The 16,858-nt window shown below is 37.6% G+C and overlaps 1 protein-coding gene across 4 annotated transcripts in view; it reads right to left on the bottom strand.

The window, feature by feature from the left end:
- mast4 (microtubule associated serine/threonine kinase family member 4) overlaps nucleotides 1–16,858 on the bottom strand; it is a 241,142-nt gene that overhangs the window by 90,756 nt on the left and 133,528 nt on the right. For all 4 annotated transcript variants that reach the window (XM_061907856.1, XM_061907857.1, XM_061907859.1 and 1 more), the window contains 6 exons: nucleotides 14,408–14,496; nucleotides 14,219–14,288; nucleotides 11,234–11,312; nucleotides 6,728–6,882; nucleotides 4,246–4,321; nucleotides 3,942–4,151 (listed from right to left, as the gene is read on the bottom strand). In XM_061907856.1, coding sequence (XP_061763840.1) covers nucleotides 3,942–4,151; nucleotides 4,246–4,321; nucleotides 6,728–6,882; nucleotides 11,234–11,312; nucleotides 14,219–14,288; nucleotides 14,408–14,496 — 679 coding nt within the window. The remainder of the gene's footprint in view (nucleotides 1–3,941; nucleotides 4,152–4,245; nucleotides 4,322–6,727; nucleotides 6,883–11,233; nucleotides 11,313–14,218; nucleotides 14,289–14,407; nucleotides 14,497–16,858) is intronic.

Below are 16,858 nucleotides of genomic sequence, written 5' to 3'. Positions count from 1 at the left end.
AAAATACTACACGGTCTAGCTCCAGCCTATCTTGCCGATTGTATTGTACCGTATGTCCCGGCAAGAAATCTGCGTTCAAAAGACTCCGGCTTATTAGTGATTCCTAGAGCTCAAAAAAAGTCTGCGGGCTAAAGAGCGTTTTCCGTTCGGGCTCCAGTACTCTGGAATGCCCTCCCGGTAACAGTTCGAGATGCTACCTCAGTAGAAGCATTTAAGTCTCATCTTAAAACTCATCTGTATACTCTAGCCTTTAAATAGACCTCCTTTTTAGACCAGTTGATCTGCCGCTTCTTTTCTTTCTCCTATGTCCCCCCCTCCCTTGTGGAGGGGGTCCGGTCCGATGACCATGGATGAAGTACTGACTGTCCAGAGTCGAGACCCAGGATGGACCGCTCGTCGGGACCCAGGATGGACCGCTCGCCTGTATCGGTTGGGGACATCTCTACGCTGCTGATCCGCTTGAGATGGTTTCCTGTGGACGGGACTCTCACTGCTGTCTTGGAGCCACTATGGATTGAACTTTCACAGTATCATGTTAGACCCGCTCGACATCCATTGCTTTCGGTCCCCTAGAGGGGGGGGGTTGCCCACATCTGAGGTCCTCTCCAAGGTTTCTCATAGTCAGCATTGTCACTGGCGTCCCACTGAATGTGAATTCTCCCTGCCCACTGGGTGTGAGTTTTCCTTGCCCTTTTGTGGGTTCTTCCGAGGATGTTGTATTCGTAATGATTTGTGCAGTCCTTTGAGACATTTGTGATTTGGGGCTATATAAATAAACATTGATTGATTGATTGAGCACTAGAAAATACTTCTTCTCAGGTTCTTCTAAGTTTGCATTTTCACACTATTTTATTACACGTTTCTTATTGTTTACCTTCATTTTATGAAGTTATAGTTCAGTGTTCAATGAGATTTGTCTATTTTGTTGACGTTGTTAGTGTTTTCCATGCTTGTGTTTACATTTCCTGTCTTCTTTGATAGTTGAGGGATTAGAATTAGAGCAATCCAATCCAATCGAATTTGATTGAATCGAATCCAATCGAATCAAATCGAACTTGATTCAATGGAATCCAATCGAATCTAATTGAACTCCATTGAATCCAATCCAATCAATCACATGAATTGAATCGAATCCAATCTAATCGAATCAAACCCAATCCAATCAAACCCAATTTAATTGAATCAAATCGAACTAGATTGAATGGAATCCAATCCAAACTCATCGAATCAAATCGAACAGAATCGGATCTAATTCAATAGAATCGAATACAATTGAACGGAAGCGGATCCAATTCACTTGAATCGAATACATTCAGATCTAATCCAATTGAATCCAATCAATCAAATTATTCGAATTCAATCCAGTCTAATCCAATCAAACTCGATTGAATAAAATCAAATCTAATCCAATCAACAAAATGGATCGAACCCAAATGAATCGAAGAATCAAATCAAACCGAATTGAATCCAATTCAAATTAAATCGAATCCAATCAATCAAATGAATCCATTAAAACCCAATCCAATCGAATCAAATCGAACTAGTGCAAATCAAATCCAAACCAATCAAATCGAATTAAATCGAACCAAATCGAATCCAATCTAATCCAATACAATCAAATCTAATGAAATCCAATCCAATCGAGTCCAATCCAATCCATCAAATAAATTGAATCCAATTCAATCGAATACAATCAAATCACATCTAATCCAATCAATCAAATGAATCGAATCCAATCCAATCGAAGTAGACTGAATCACATCCAATCCAATCAATCAAATGAATCGAATCAAACCCAATCAAATCGAATCAAATAGAACCGAATCTAATCCAATTCAATCAAATCCAATCTGATTCAATTGAATACAATCAAATCGAATCCTACCCACTTGAATCAAATCCAATCCAATCAATCAAATTAATTGAATCCAATCGAACTAGATTGAATCACATCCAATCCAATCATCCATCCATCCATTTCCTACCGCTTACTCCCCCAATCCAATCAATCAAATGAATTGAACCCAATCCAATCTAATCGAATCTAATCTAATTCAATCGAATCCAGTCCAATCCGATCAATCAAATGAATCGAACCAAATCCAATCCAATCGAACTCGAGTGAATCGATTCGAATCCAATCCAATCCAGTCCAATCGAATCAAACTCGATTGAAAAAAATCGAATATAATCCAATCAACAAAATGAATCGAACCCAATTGAATCAAAGAATCAAATCAAACCGAATTGAATCTAATTCAAATTAAATCGAATCCAATCAATCAAATGCATCCAATCCAATCGAACTAGTGCAAATCAAATCCAAACCAATCAATCAAATCAAACCCAATCCTATCAAATCGAATTAAATCGAACCAAATCGAATCCAATCTAATCGAATACAATCAAATCTAATGGAATCCAATCCAATCGAGTCCAATCCAATCCATCAAATGAATTGAATCCAATTCAATCGAATACAATCAAATCACATCTAATATAATCCAATCCAATCAATCAAATGAATCGAATCCAATCCAATCGAAGTAGACTGAATCACATCCAATCCAATCAATCAAATCCAATCAAATGAATCGAATCAAACCCAATCAAATCGAATCAAATAGAACCGAATCTAATCCAATTCAATCAAATCCAATCGAGTACAAACGAATCAAATCCAATCTGATTCAATCGAATACAATCAAATCGAATCCTACCCAATTGAATCAAATCCAATCCAATCAATCAAATTAATTGAATCCAATCGAACTAGATTGAATCACATCCAATCCAATCATCCATCCATCCATTTCCTACCGCTTACTCCCCCAATCCAATCAATCAAATGAATTGAACCCAATCCAATCTAATCGAATCTAATCTAATTCAATCGAATCCGATCAATCAAATGAATCGAACCAAATCCAATCCAATCGAACTCGAGTGAATCGATTCGAATCCAATCCAATCCAGTCCAATCCAATCAAGCTCGATTGAATAAAATAAAATCTAATCCAATCGACAAAATGAATCGAACCCAATTGAATCGAAGAATCAAATCAAACCGAATTGAATCCAATTCAAATTAAATCGAATCCAATCAATCAAATGAATCCAATAAAACCCAATCCAAGCGAATCCAATTGAACTAGTGCAAATCAAATTGAAAACCAATCAATTAAAAGGAATCAAATCAAACCCAATCCAATCAAATCGAATTAAATCACATCTAATCGAATACAATCAAATCTAATGGAATCCAATCCAATCGAGTCCAATCCAATCCATCAAATGAATTGAATCCAATTCAATCGAATACAATCAAATCACATCTAATCTAATCCAATCAATCAAATGAATCGAATCCAATCCAATCGAAGTAGACTGAATCACATCCAACCCAATCAATCAAATGAATCGAATCAAACCCAACCAAATTGAAATCAAATCCAATCTGATTCAATCGAATACAATCAAATCGAATCCTACCCAATCGAATCAAATCCAATCCAATCAATCAAATTAATTGAATCCAATCGAACTAGATTGAATCACATCCAATCCAATCATCCATCCATCCATTTCCTACCGCTTACGCCCCCAATCCAATCATCCATCCATCCATCCATTTTCTACCGCTTACGCCCCCAATCCAATCAATCAAATGAATTGAACCCAATCCAATCTAATCGAATCTAATCTAATTCAATCGAATCCAGTCCAATCCGATCAATCAAATGAATCGAACCAAATCCAATCCAATCGAACTCGAGTGAATCGAATCGAATCCATTCCAATCCGATTGGAGTTAACGGAATCAAATTGGATTAATCTGAATCCCATTCATTTCAATTCAATTCTATTTCGAAATAAAAATGTTTACATTGAGTAACTTTCACGCAGAGGACGACTAATGAGGGATGAGGAGTGCTCAGTACCTCCTGCACCAGCCTCTCCAGCTTGTCAGTGAGCTCACAGAAGTAGCTGGAAGTGATGAGGTCCTGCCGGCTCTTCTCCAGGCAGTCTCGGCCCAGCTCCATGATCTGATGGTGGGCGAAACCCAGCACGCCGTCCGCCAGCGGGAGCACCGTCTCTGGGGAACTGCCCAGGATGATCTCCTGGATCTTCTCCTCCATTTGGGCCGTGGCCTGCACGGTCAGACCAGGGCGGGGTGAGACCAGGGCGGGGTGAGACGAAGGTGGGGTGAGACAAGGGTGGAGTGAGACAAGGGTGGCGGCGTACCTTGGGGAAGCGCTCCTTGTAGACGTGGTTCATCATGATGATCTCGTGGTCGTAACAGGAAGGAGATCTCCCGGGGCTGAAAACCAAAAAGACTTGGGATGAGGATAACGTGATCTATGCTAACTGTTAGCATGCTAACTTTTTATTTTTTTAATTTAACCAATTTTTACCACCGTCTGTCATTTACGTCGGTAGATAATATATGTTAACTGTTAGCATGATAACATGGGCATGCTAACTTTTTTTTTTTTTTTTTAAACCAATTTTTACCACCGTACACCTGTCATATAAGTCGGTACATAAAATACATTAACTGTTAACATGGGCATGCTAACTTTTTATCAACCAGTTTTACCACTCTACATTGACTGTTAGCAAGCTAATGTGAGCATGCTAATTTTTTTTTTTAACTGCTTTTTTTTTTTAACTGCTAACATAGGCATGCTTAATTTTTTCAACCAATTTTACCACTCTACACCTCAGAGTCATACAAGTCGGTATGTGATATACGTTAACTGTTAGCATGCTAACATGGGCATACTAACTTTTTTTAACCAATTCTTACCACCGTACACCTGTCATATAAGCCGGCACATGATATATGCTAACATGGGCATGCTAACTTATTTTTTTAAACCAATTTTTACCACCGTACACCTGTCATAAAAGTCGGTACAAGATATATGTTAACTGTTAGCATGCTAACATGGGCATACTAAATTTTTTCAACCAACTTTACCACTCTACACTTCAGAGTCATACAAGTCGGCACATGATATACGTTAACTATTAGCATGCTAACTTATTTTTTTAAACCAATTTTTACCACCGTACACCTGTCATATAGGTCGGTACGCGATAGAAAATGGATGGATGGATGGATGATATATGTTAACTGTTAGCATGCTAACATGGGCATGCTAACTTTTTTTTAATACCAATTTTTACCACCGTACACCTGTCATATAAGTCGGTATATGATATACGTAAACTGTTAACATGGGCTTGCTAACTTTTTATCGACCAATTTTACCACTCTACATTGACTGTTAGCAAGCTAATGTGGGCACGCAAATTTTTTTTTTAACTGCTAACATAGGCATGCTTAATTTTTTCAACCAATTTTACAACTGTACACCTCAAAGTCATATAAGTCGGTACATGATATATGTTAACTGTTAGCATGCTAACATGGGCATGCTAACTTATTTTTTTAAACCAATTTTTACCACCGTACACCTGTGATATAAGTTGGTACGTGATACACTTTAACTGTTAGCATGCTAACGTGGGCATGCAAACTTTTTTTTTTCTAACCAATTTTTACCACCGTACACCTGTCATATAAGTCGGTACATAAAATACATTAACTGTTAACATGGGCATACTAACTTTTTATCAACCAATTTTACTACTCTACATTGATTGTTAGCAAGCTAATGTGGGCACGCTATTTTTGTTTTTTAACTGCTATTTTTTTTTAACTGCTAACATAGGCATGCTTAATTTTTTCAACCAATTTTACCACTCTACACCTCAGAGTCATACAAGTCGGTATGTGATATACGTTAACTGTTAGCATGCTAACATGGGCATACTAACTTTTTTTAACCAATTCTTACCACCGTACACCTGTCATATAAGCCGGCACATGATATATGCTAACATGGGCATGCTAACTTATTTTTTCAAACCAATTTTTACCACCGTACACACGTCATATAAGTCGGTACGTGATATACTTTAACTGTTAGCATGCTAACGGGCATGCTAACTTTTTTTTTTAAACCAATTTTTACCACCGTACACCTGTCATATAAGTCGGTACATGATATACGTTAACTGTTAGCATGCTAACATGGGCATGCTAACTTTTTTATAAACAATTTTACCACTCTACGTTGACTGTTAGCATGCTAATGTGGGCACGCTAACTTTTTTTAACTGCTAACATGCTAACATGGGCATGCTAACTTTTTTCAACCAATTTTAGCACTCTAAACCTCGGAGTCATATAAGTTGGTACGTGACATAGGTTAACTGTTAGCATGCTAACATGGGCATGTTAACTTTTTCTTTTAACCAATTTTTCCCACCATACACCTCAGAGTCATATAGGTCGGTATGTGATATACGTTAACTGTTAGCATGCGATCATGGGCATGCTAACTTTTTTTCAACCAATTTTACCACCGTACACCTAAAAATCATATGAGTTGGTGCGTGATATACGTTAACTGTTAGCATGCTAACATGGGCATGCTAACTTTTTTTCAACCAATTTTACCATCGTACACCCCAAAGTCCTATGAGTTGGTGCTTGATGTATGTTAACTGTTAGCATGCTAACAGTAGCATGCTAACTTTTTTCCAACCAATTTTATTTTGCTTGTAGCTAATTGTAGCATAATAAAAAAAAAATGTTTTGGAATAAATGCGATGAGAATAAAAATTTGAGATATTTTACGCCGACGTTTGTCACCTGAGGCTGCGAGAGCGCGGCCGCATGGCGGTGGCCCGGCGACACTCGTCGGTGGAGATGCTCTCGGTGCAGAAGTGTTTGGACAGGAAGTGCAGTTCGTCGGGCGTGGGCTGGAAGGGCAGCTGGTGCAGCTTCTCCTGTGATGAACAGGACGACTGGAAATGAAACAAATATATATTTCCACATGAAGAGAAAACATTCAAGGCGGCATCTTCTTCTTCTTCTCCGAGGCGAGCACTAGCACGGCCTGGCTAGTTTACGAGAGTCCATCAGGACATTCCAAAAACATTGAACATTTATCCATGAAAATGTGGTGAAGCTGCTGAATATTTGGGGACCGAATGACTAGGTCCAATTCTGATTCAAGGGGTGACGATTCGATTCAGATTAGCTTCAACACGATTCTTGATCCAACAACATTTTCCATTCAACAAAATTTTCGATTGAACGATTCTTTTTTTCAACATGATTCTCTATTCAACACGATTCTCGCTTTGTGGTTCTCAACTCAAAGTGATTCTCGATTCAACACGATTCTTGCTCCAATAAGATTCTCGATTCAACAACATTTTCAATTGAACGATTCTTTATTCAACACGATTCTCGCTTCGTGGTTCTCAATTCAACACGATTCTTGATCCAACAAATTTTCGACTGAGCGATTCCTTTTTCAACACGATTCTCAATTTATCGTGATTCTTTTTTCAACACGATTCTCGCTTCATGGTTCTCAATTCAACGTGATTCTCGATCCAACAAGATTCTTCATTCAACAACATTTTCGATTGAACGATTCTTTTTTCAACACGATTCTCAATTCAACACGATTCTTGATGCAACACGATTCCCATTTCAACAAAATTTTCGATTGCACGATTCTTTTTTCAACATGATTCTAAATTCAACACGATTCTCGCTTAGTGGTTCCCAATTCAACGTCATTCTTGATCCAACAAGATTCTCGATTCAACATTTTCAATTGAACGATTCTTTTTCCAACACGATTCTCGCTACGTGGTTCTCAATTCAATGTAATTCTCGATTCAACACGATTCTTGATCCAACAAAATTTTCAACTGAGCGATTCTTTTTTCAACACGATTCTCAATTCAACATGATTCTTTTTTCAACACGATTCTCGCTTCGTGGTTCTCAATTCAACAGGGTTCTCGATCAAACAAGATTCTTCATTCAATAAAATTTTCGATTGCACGATTCTTTTTTCAACACGATTCTCGCGTAAACGCGATTCTTGATCCAAGAAGATTCTTGATTCAACAACATTTTTGATTGAACGATACTTTATTCAACACGATTCTTGAGTAAACACGATTCTTGAAAACTCAATATTCTTGATTCAACAACATTTTCAATTGAACGATTCTTCATTCAACACGATTCTTGATCCAACAAAATTTTCAACTGAGCGATTCTTTTTTCAACACGATTCTCGCTTCGTGGTTCTCAATTCAACAGGGTTCTCGATCCAACAAGATTCTTCATTCAATAAAATTTTCGATTGCACGATTCTTTTTTCAACACGATTCTCGAGTAAACGCGATTCTTGATCCAACAAGATTCTTGATTCTACATTTTCGATTGAACGATTCTTTATTCAACACGATTCTCGCTTCGTGGTTCTCAATTCAACGTGATTCTCGATCCAACAAGATTCTTCATTCAACAAAATTTTCGATTGAACGATTATTTTTTCAACACGATTTTCAGTTCAACACGATTCTCGATTCAACACGATTCTTGATCCAACAAAATTTTTGACTGAGTGATTCCTTTTTCAACACGATTCTCAATTTATTGTGATTCTTTTTTTCAACACGATTCTCGCTTCGTGGTTCTCAATTCAACGTGATTCTCTATCTAACAAGATTCTTGATGCAATAAAATTCTCACTTCAACAACATTTTCGATTGCACGATTCTTTTTTCAACATGATTCCAAATTCAACACGATTCTCGCTTCGTGGTTCCCAATTCAACGTTATTCTTGATCCAACAAGATTCTCGATTCAACATTTTCAATTGAACGATTCTTTTTCCAACACGATTCTCGCTTCGTGGTTCTCAATTCGACGTGATTCTCGATTCAACACGATTCTTGATCCAACAAAATTTTCAACTGAGCGATTCTTTTTTCAACACGATTCTCAATTCAACATGATTCTTTTTTCAACACGATTCTTGCTTCGTGGTTCTCAATTCAACAAGGTTCTCGATCCAACAAGATTCTTCATTCAATAAAATTTTCGATTGCACGATTCTTTTTTCAACACGATTCTTGAGTAAACGCGATTCTTGATCCAACAAGATTCTTGATTCAACAACATTTTTGATTGAACGATTCTTTATTCAACACGATTCTCGCTTTGTGGTTCTCAATTCAACATGATTCTCGATTCAACACAATTCTTTATCCAACAAAATTTTCGACTGAGCGATTCTTTTTTCAACACGATTCTCAATTCAACATGATTCTTTTTTCGACACGATTCTCGCTTTGTGGTTCTCAATTCAACAGGGTTCTCGATCCAACAAGATTCTTCATTCAACAAAATTTTCGATTGAACAATTCTTTTTTCAACACGATTCTCAATTCAACACGATTCTTGATCCAACAAAATTTTTAACTGAGCGATTCTTTTTTCAACACGATTCTCAATTCAACATGATTCTTTTTTCAACACGATTCTCGCTTTGTGGTTCTCAATTCAATGTGATTCTCGATCCAACAAGATTCTTCATTCAACAAAATTTCCGATTGAACGATTCTTTTTTCAACACGATTCTCAATTCAACACGATTCTTGATGCAACACGATTCTCATTTCAACAATTTTTTCGATGGCACGATTCTTTTTTCAACATGATTCTCAATTCAACACGATTCTCGCTTCGTGGTTCCCAATTCAACGTGATTCTTGATCCAACACGATTCTCGATTCAACATTTTCAACTGAGCGATTCTTTATCCAACACAATTCTCGCTTCGTGTTTCTCAATTCAATGTGATTCTCGATTCAACACGATTCTTGATCCAACAAAATTTTCGACTGAGCGATTCTTTTTTCAACACGATTCTCGCTTCGTGGTTCTCAATTCAACAACATTCTTCATTCAACAACATTTTTGATTGAACGATTCTTTTTTCACCACGATTCTCAATTCAACATGATTCTTTTTTCAACACGATTCTCGCTTTGTGGTTCTCAATTCAATGTGATTCTCGATCCAACAAGATTCTTCATTCAACAAAATTTCCGATTGAACGATTCTTTTTTCAACACGATTCTCAATTCAACACGATTCTTGATGCAACACGATTCTCATTTCAACAACATTTTCGAACGCACGATTCTTTTTTCAACATGATTCTCAATTCAAAACGATTCTCGCTTTGTGGTTCTCAATTCAACGTGATTCTTGATCCAACAATATTCTCGATTCAACACAATTTTCGATTGAACGATTCTTTATTCAACACAATTCTCGAATCAACACGATTCTTGATCCAACAAGATTCTCGATTCAACAAAATTTTCGATTGAACCATTCTTTATTCAACACGGTTCTCGAGTGAACACGATTCTTGATCCAAGAAGATTCTCGATTCAACAAAATTTTCGATTGAACGATTCTTTATTCAACACAATTCTCGAATCAACACGATTCTTGATCCAACAAGATTCTCGATTCAACAAAATTTTCGATTGAACCATTCTTTATTCAACACGATTCTTGATCCAACAAGATTCTCGATTCAACAACATTTTCGATTGAACCATTCTTTATTCATCCCGATTCTCGAGTCAACACGATTCTTGATCCAACAAGATTCTCGATTCAACAACATTTTCGATTGAATCATTCTTTCTTCAACATGATTTCCAATTCAACACGATTCTTTTTTCAACACAATTCTTTTTCAACGCGATTCTCGCTTCGTGGTTCTCAATTCAACGTCATTCTCGACTCAGCACGATTCTTGATCCAACAAGATTCTCGATTCAACAAAATTTTCGATTCAACGATTCTTTTTTTCAACACGATTCTTGATTTAACACAATTTTCGCTTCATCTTAACACGATTTTCCCTTTGTAATTCTCAATTGAATCAGCACGGTTCTCGAAAGTCCATTTTTTATAATAAAATGCTTTTTTATTTTTTTTGACTCTTTTTAAATATAGTTTTGCAAATCAGGAATGGATTTAGAATCGAGATGAACAACAATTGCAGTTGGGATGTGAATCAATGTCATGCAAATACTGTACTTTATTATTGCATTTAACTACTGTAGATATTTGTACTACATTCTATTGTATGGTTTTTACACATTTTTTATTATCCAAAAGTTAGATTTTTTTTTCAAATACATACAACATTTTTTTTGCCACCATTGACTTAAGATACAAGTGTTTTGAGTTACAAGCTCGGTCACAGAACCAATTAAAAACTGGGGTATGTTGAAGAAAAATGCTGTAAAAGTGCTCACAGAGATGGTGGAGCTGGGTGTGTTGGTTCCATATCCGGAGGAGGGAAGGGAGGCCAGGGACCAGCGGCGACCATCGCTCCTAACACACAAGACACACACACACACTCTTCAATATAACATAAGAATAAAAATAAAACATAAGAATAAAAAAGAAATGGCACTTTTGTGTGTCTTTATGGGCTAATAAATGATGAAAATATATATTTGAATGTGAGCATTCTTGCTTTGTTGTCCATACTAGGAAGCAGCTTGAATGTACTTTGTTGCACCCTACAAAGTGTTTGTACAGTAAGTAATATACTCAATACACACCAACTGTTGATTTGTAATATTGATATTGGTTGTAGTTTTCATTACTACATTTAAAGGTGTTTAAATCGCCATGTAAAATTGCTATTGCTAATCGGTAGCATGTATATAGCAAATCCAATGTAGATTAGCATCGCGCTAGTGCTTTTCGAAAATTGGAGCCTTACACTTGGGCGCTGTCTATCAGGCATGCTTGCTTTTTCGTCTTGCTAGAAAGTAGCTTTTTTCCAGAAAGCTGAATGTGTTTCGTTGCGCCCTACAAAGTGTTTATACTGTAAGTAACGTGTTTTGTTGCCCGACTGTTGGATTGTAACATTCATCTTTGTTGTAGTTTTCATTACTAAATTTGAAGGTGTTGAAATCGCCATGTAAAATCGCTAATGCTAATCGGTAGCATGCTTATGGCAAATCAAGTGTAGATTAGCATTGTGCTAGCGCTTTTCGGAAAAGTAGAGCCTTACTTTTGGCGCTTTCTTTCAGGCATGTTTGTTTAATAGTCGTACGAGAAAGTAACTTTTTCCACGAAGCTGAATGTGTTTTGTTGGGCCATACAACGTGTTTATACTGTTAGTAATGTGTTTTGTTGCCCAACTGTTAGATTGGAACATTCATCTTTGATGTAGTTTTAATGACTAAAATTGGGGGTGTTTAAATCGCCATGTAATATCGCTAATGCTAATCGGTAGCATGTTTATGGGAAATCCAATGTAGATTAGCATCGCGCTAGTGCTTTTCGAAAAGTGGAGCCTTACACTTGGGCGCTTTCTATCAGGCATGCTTGCTTTTTCATCTTGCTAGAAAGTAGCTTTTCCCAGGAGGCTGAATGTGTTTCGTTGCGCCCTACAAAGTGTTTATACTGTAAGTAATGTGTTTTGTTGGCCGACTGTTGGATTGTAACATTCATCTTTGTTGTAGTTTTCATTACCAAAATTGAAAGTGTTGAAATCGCCATGTAAAATCGCTAATGCTAATCGGTAGCATGTTTATGGAAAATCCAATGTAGATTAGCATTGCGCTAACGCTTTTCGGAAAAGTGGAACCTTACATTTGGGCGCTTTCTTTCAGGCATGCTTCCTTTATAGTCGTACGAGAAAGTAGCTTTTTCCAGGAAGCTGAATGTGTTTTGTTGCTCCCTACAAAGTGTTTATACTGTTAGTAATGTGTTTTGTTGCCCAAATGCTAGATTGTAACATTCATCTTTGATGTAGTTTTCATTACTAAATTTGGGGGTGTTGAAATCTCCATGTAAAATTGCTAATGCTAATCGGTAGCATGTTTATGGGAAATCCAATGTAGATTAGCATCGCGCTAGCGCTTTTCGGAAAAGCGGAGCCTTACACTTGAGCGCTTTCTATCAGGCATGCTTGCTTTTTCGTCTTGCTAGAAAGTAGCTTTTTCCAGGAGGCTGAATGTGTTTCGTTGCGCCCTACAAAGTGTTTATACTGTAAGTAATGTGTTTTGTTGCCCGATTGTTGGATTGTAACATTCATCTTTGTTGTAGTTTTCATTACTAAATTTGAAGGTGTTGAAATCGCCATGTAAAATCGCTAATGCTAATCGGTAGCATGTATATGGCAAATCCAATGTAGATTAGCATGGCGCTAGCGCTTTTCGGAAAAGTGGAGCCTTACATTTGGGTGCTTTCTTTCAGGCATGCTTGCTTATAGTCGTACGAGAAAGTAGCTTTTTCCAGGAAGCTGAATGGGTTTTGTTGCGCCCTACAAAGTGTTTATACTGTTAGTAATGTGTTTTGTTGCCCAAATGCTAGATTGTAACATTCATCTTTGATGTAGTTTTCATGACTAAAATTGGGGGTGTTGAAATCGCCATGTAATATCGCTAAAGCTAATCGGTAGCATGTTTATGGCAAATCCAGTGTAGATTAGCATTGTGCTAGCGCTTTTCGGAAAAGTGAGCCTTACATTTGGGCGCTTTCTTTCAGGCATTCTTGCTTTTTTGTCTTACGAGAAAGTAGCTTTTACCATGAAGTCGAATGTGTTTCGTTGCACCCAACAAAGTATTTGTACTGTAGGTAATGTGGTTTGTTGCCCAACTGTTATATTGTAACATTCATCTTTGTTGTAGTTTTCATGACTAAAATTGGGGGTGTTTAAATCGCCATGTAATATTGCTAATGCTAATCGGTAGCATGTATATGGCAAATCCAATGTAAATTAGCATGGAGCTAGCACATTCTGAAAAGTGGAGCCTTTACTTTTGAGTGCTTTCTATCAGGCATGCTTGCTTTTTGGTCTTACGAGAAAGTAGCTTCTTCCAGGAAGCCAAATGTGTTTCGGTGTGCCCTACAAAGTATTTGTACTGTACGTAATGTGTTTTGTTGCCCAACTGTTAGATTGTAACATGCATCTTTAATGTAGTTTTCATGACTAAAATTGGGGGTGTTTAAATCGCCATGTAATATGGCTAATGCTAATCGGTAGCATGTATATGGCAAATCCAATGTAAATTAGCATGGAGCTAGCACATTCTGAAAAGTGGAGCCTTATTTTTGAGTGCGTTTCCATCAGCTTTGTTGACATGGAAAATCACAACATGACGAAAACGTTTGACCGCCAGGTGCTAAGTCCGACGGAACCAGGTCGGTACCTCTAAAAGTACCGAGCGTGGCACCCATCCCTCGGCTGGAAAAACGCGACGCGGGGGATGGCGTCTCACCTTCGTGCAAAGGAGAAATGAGCGGAGGCGCTGGGAGAGAAGTTCCTGGGACTATCCTGTGGACTGGAGCCTGAGGAGACAGACATCAAGACTAAAGAATCCATTTCCTGTTTCAGCGACGGAGAGCCCCTCCCCCCTGGGCGGCCACTTCCTCCCGCGCCCAACAATGGCGGTGAGAGCCCGACTCACCTGTCAGGGACGAGAGCGGCGAGTGCGGCCGGGGGAGACCCGTTGACTGTCCGCTTCCGATCAGACTCTTTCTGTTGCTGGTTCTGCAGCTGCGGAGGCAAAGCGGGAAAATATCAAGGACTGTAATTGTTCAGGACCCGCAGCCAGACCAAGGAAGTGGAACTATAAGAACCCGGGGAGGTTTTTAACGCCAGAAGAAGACTAAACATGTCAACACTTTGGCTAGTATATGGCAAATATGTATATATATATATATATATATATATATATATATATATATATATATATATATATATATATATACGTATATATGTCTTGATTAGATTATCCAGAGAATGGTGCTTGATACCGTGGTAGAGCGCAATATGTAGGTGTGGGAAAAATCACAAGACTACTTCATCTCTACAGAACTGTTTCATGAGGGCTTCCCTCAATCATCAGATTTTAATGGAAGCATTCACATACAGTGGTTTATATAGGGCACAGAGTGGGTGGGTACAGGCAGGCGTAGGGGCGTGGTGATTGGCTCATGTGTTACCTAGGAGGTGTTTCCGTCTGTGACGGCATGTTGATATAATTTCACTGCGCTTGTTGAGGGATGACAGGTCTGGATGATACATAATAAACAGTTTCTCTTTTAAGCATAGGTTGCATCTTTTATTACCACTGTTGTGAAGTGTGCTGGATGCAAGAATTTGCCAGGTTATTGAATATTCAACATTATTGTCTTTGAGGTTCCAAATGCGCTTGCTGAGTTCTGTAGATATCCAAAAGGTCTGGTTTCTAAAGGAGGCCTTGTGATTATTCCATCTGGCTTTAAACATAGGATAAACCGAAGGAGCGTTGAGTTTATACCAAAAAGTTCTATTCTGGTTTCATCTGACCACATGACATTCTCCCAATCCTCTGCTGTATCATCCATGTATATCCATTTTGAACTCAACTCGTCTTGGTTTTTTTCTCCATCCATTTCCTACCGCTTATTCCCTTTTGAGGTCGCTGGCGCCTATCTTAGCTACAATCTTTTTTTTTTATTAGATCGCAATTTTCACCAGTCCTGATGTGTGCGTCGAGTTTGGTGAGTTTTGAAGCATTTTAAGGGGGTCAAATTATAGCTAAAAGAGGCAAAAATGACATTTTTTAGGAAGCTTTTGTTTTGGAGGGGTTTTTGCCAACTTCCTGTCGATTTTTGCTGAAGGAAGTCAGTGTATGAAATGTAGGTCTAAGTGAGACCTACATAGAGGTTTTTGTTTCAGATCTCTAAGGCATTCCTACCGGAAGTTAGAAGCAGTTTTGTCCGTGTTTTCTTCCTAGGGGGTAGTAGTCATTGACTGACATTACAGTTGAAGACAAATCAGAAAGAAAAGGTTTGATGGAGCACTTGACATTTATGCAGAGTGACAATAGCGCCATGACAGCAACTCCCCCGTGGAAAACGCACGAGTCGGCAGTCGACGCCGTCGCGGAGGTCACGCCCGCCCGCCGCATTTTTACACTGACGAGCGCCGCACATTTCCACACGCAAGCTGCGGTCATTGGAAAACCTTTCATAATGATTTGGAGTGCATGAGAAAGTGGACGTTAGGGCTGAAAACCATCACGATATACGTGTTTTATAACCCTCAAAATCCATCATTATCCATATTGTCAACACAAGCATGGACAACAATGTCAACAAAATAGTAAAATCACATGCAATATGTAACAATAAGCTCTTAAAATTTTTTAGTAAAGAGTAAAAAAAATAGTGTGAAAATGTAAACATAGAGGAACCTTTCTGCAAGTTTAGTGCCAGGAAGTGACAGCTGTGCTCAAAAGCAGAGGTCAGCAACCTTTTTGAAAGGAAGAGCTACTTCTTGGGTACTGATTAATGCCAAGGGCTACCAGGTTGATACACACTTGAATAAATTGCCAGAAATAGCCAATTTGCTAAATTTACCTTTAACTCTATGTTATTATTAATAATTAATGATATTTATCTTTGTGGAAACACTGATCATCTTAATGATTTCTCACAATAAACATAGTTTATGTTCAATTTCGACTCTTTAAAATTCAAAATTCAACCGACCAAAAAGAAGAGAAAAACTAGCTAATTCGAATTTTTCTGAAAAAATTAAAAAAATAATTTATTGAACATCATTAGTAATTTTTCATGATTAATATTAATTTTACAATTTTGATGACATGTTTTAAATAGGTTAAAATCCAATCTGCACTTTGTTAGAATATATAACAAATTGGACCAAGCTGTATTTCTAACAAAGAAAAATCATTATTTCTTCTACATTTTCCAGAACAAAAATTTTAAAATAAATTAAAAAGACTTTGAAATAAGATTTAAATTTGATTCTAAAGATTTTCCAGATTTACCAGAATTTTTTTTTTTTTAATTTCAATCATAACAAGTTTGAGAAAATATTTCACAAATATTCTTTGTGGAAAAAACAC

This window comes from Nerophis ophidion, linkage group LG08, assembly GCF_033978795.1.
Source record: "Nerophis ophidion isolate RoL-2023_Sa linkage group LG08, RoL_Noph_v1.0, whole genome shotgun sequence".
NCBI lineage: Eukaryota > Metazoa > Chordata > Actinopteri > Syngnathiformes > Syngnathidae > Nerophis > Nerophis ophidion.
Note: the sequence above shows the minus strand (reverse complement) of the source record. Positions and strands in the feature narration are given on the sequence as shown.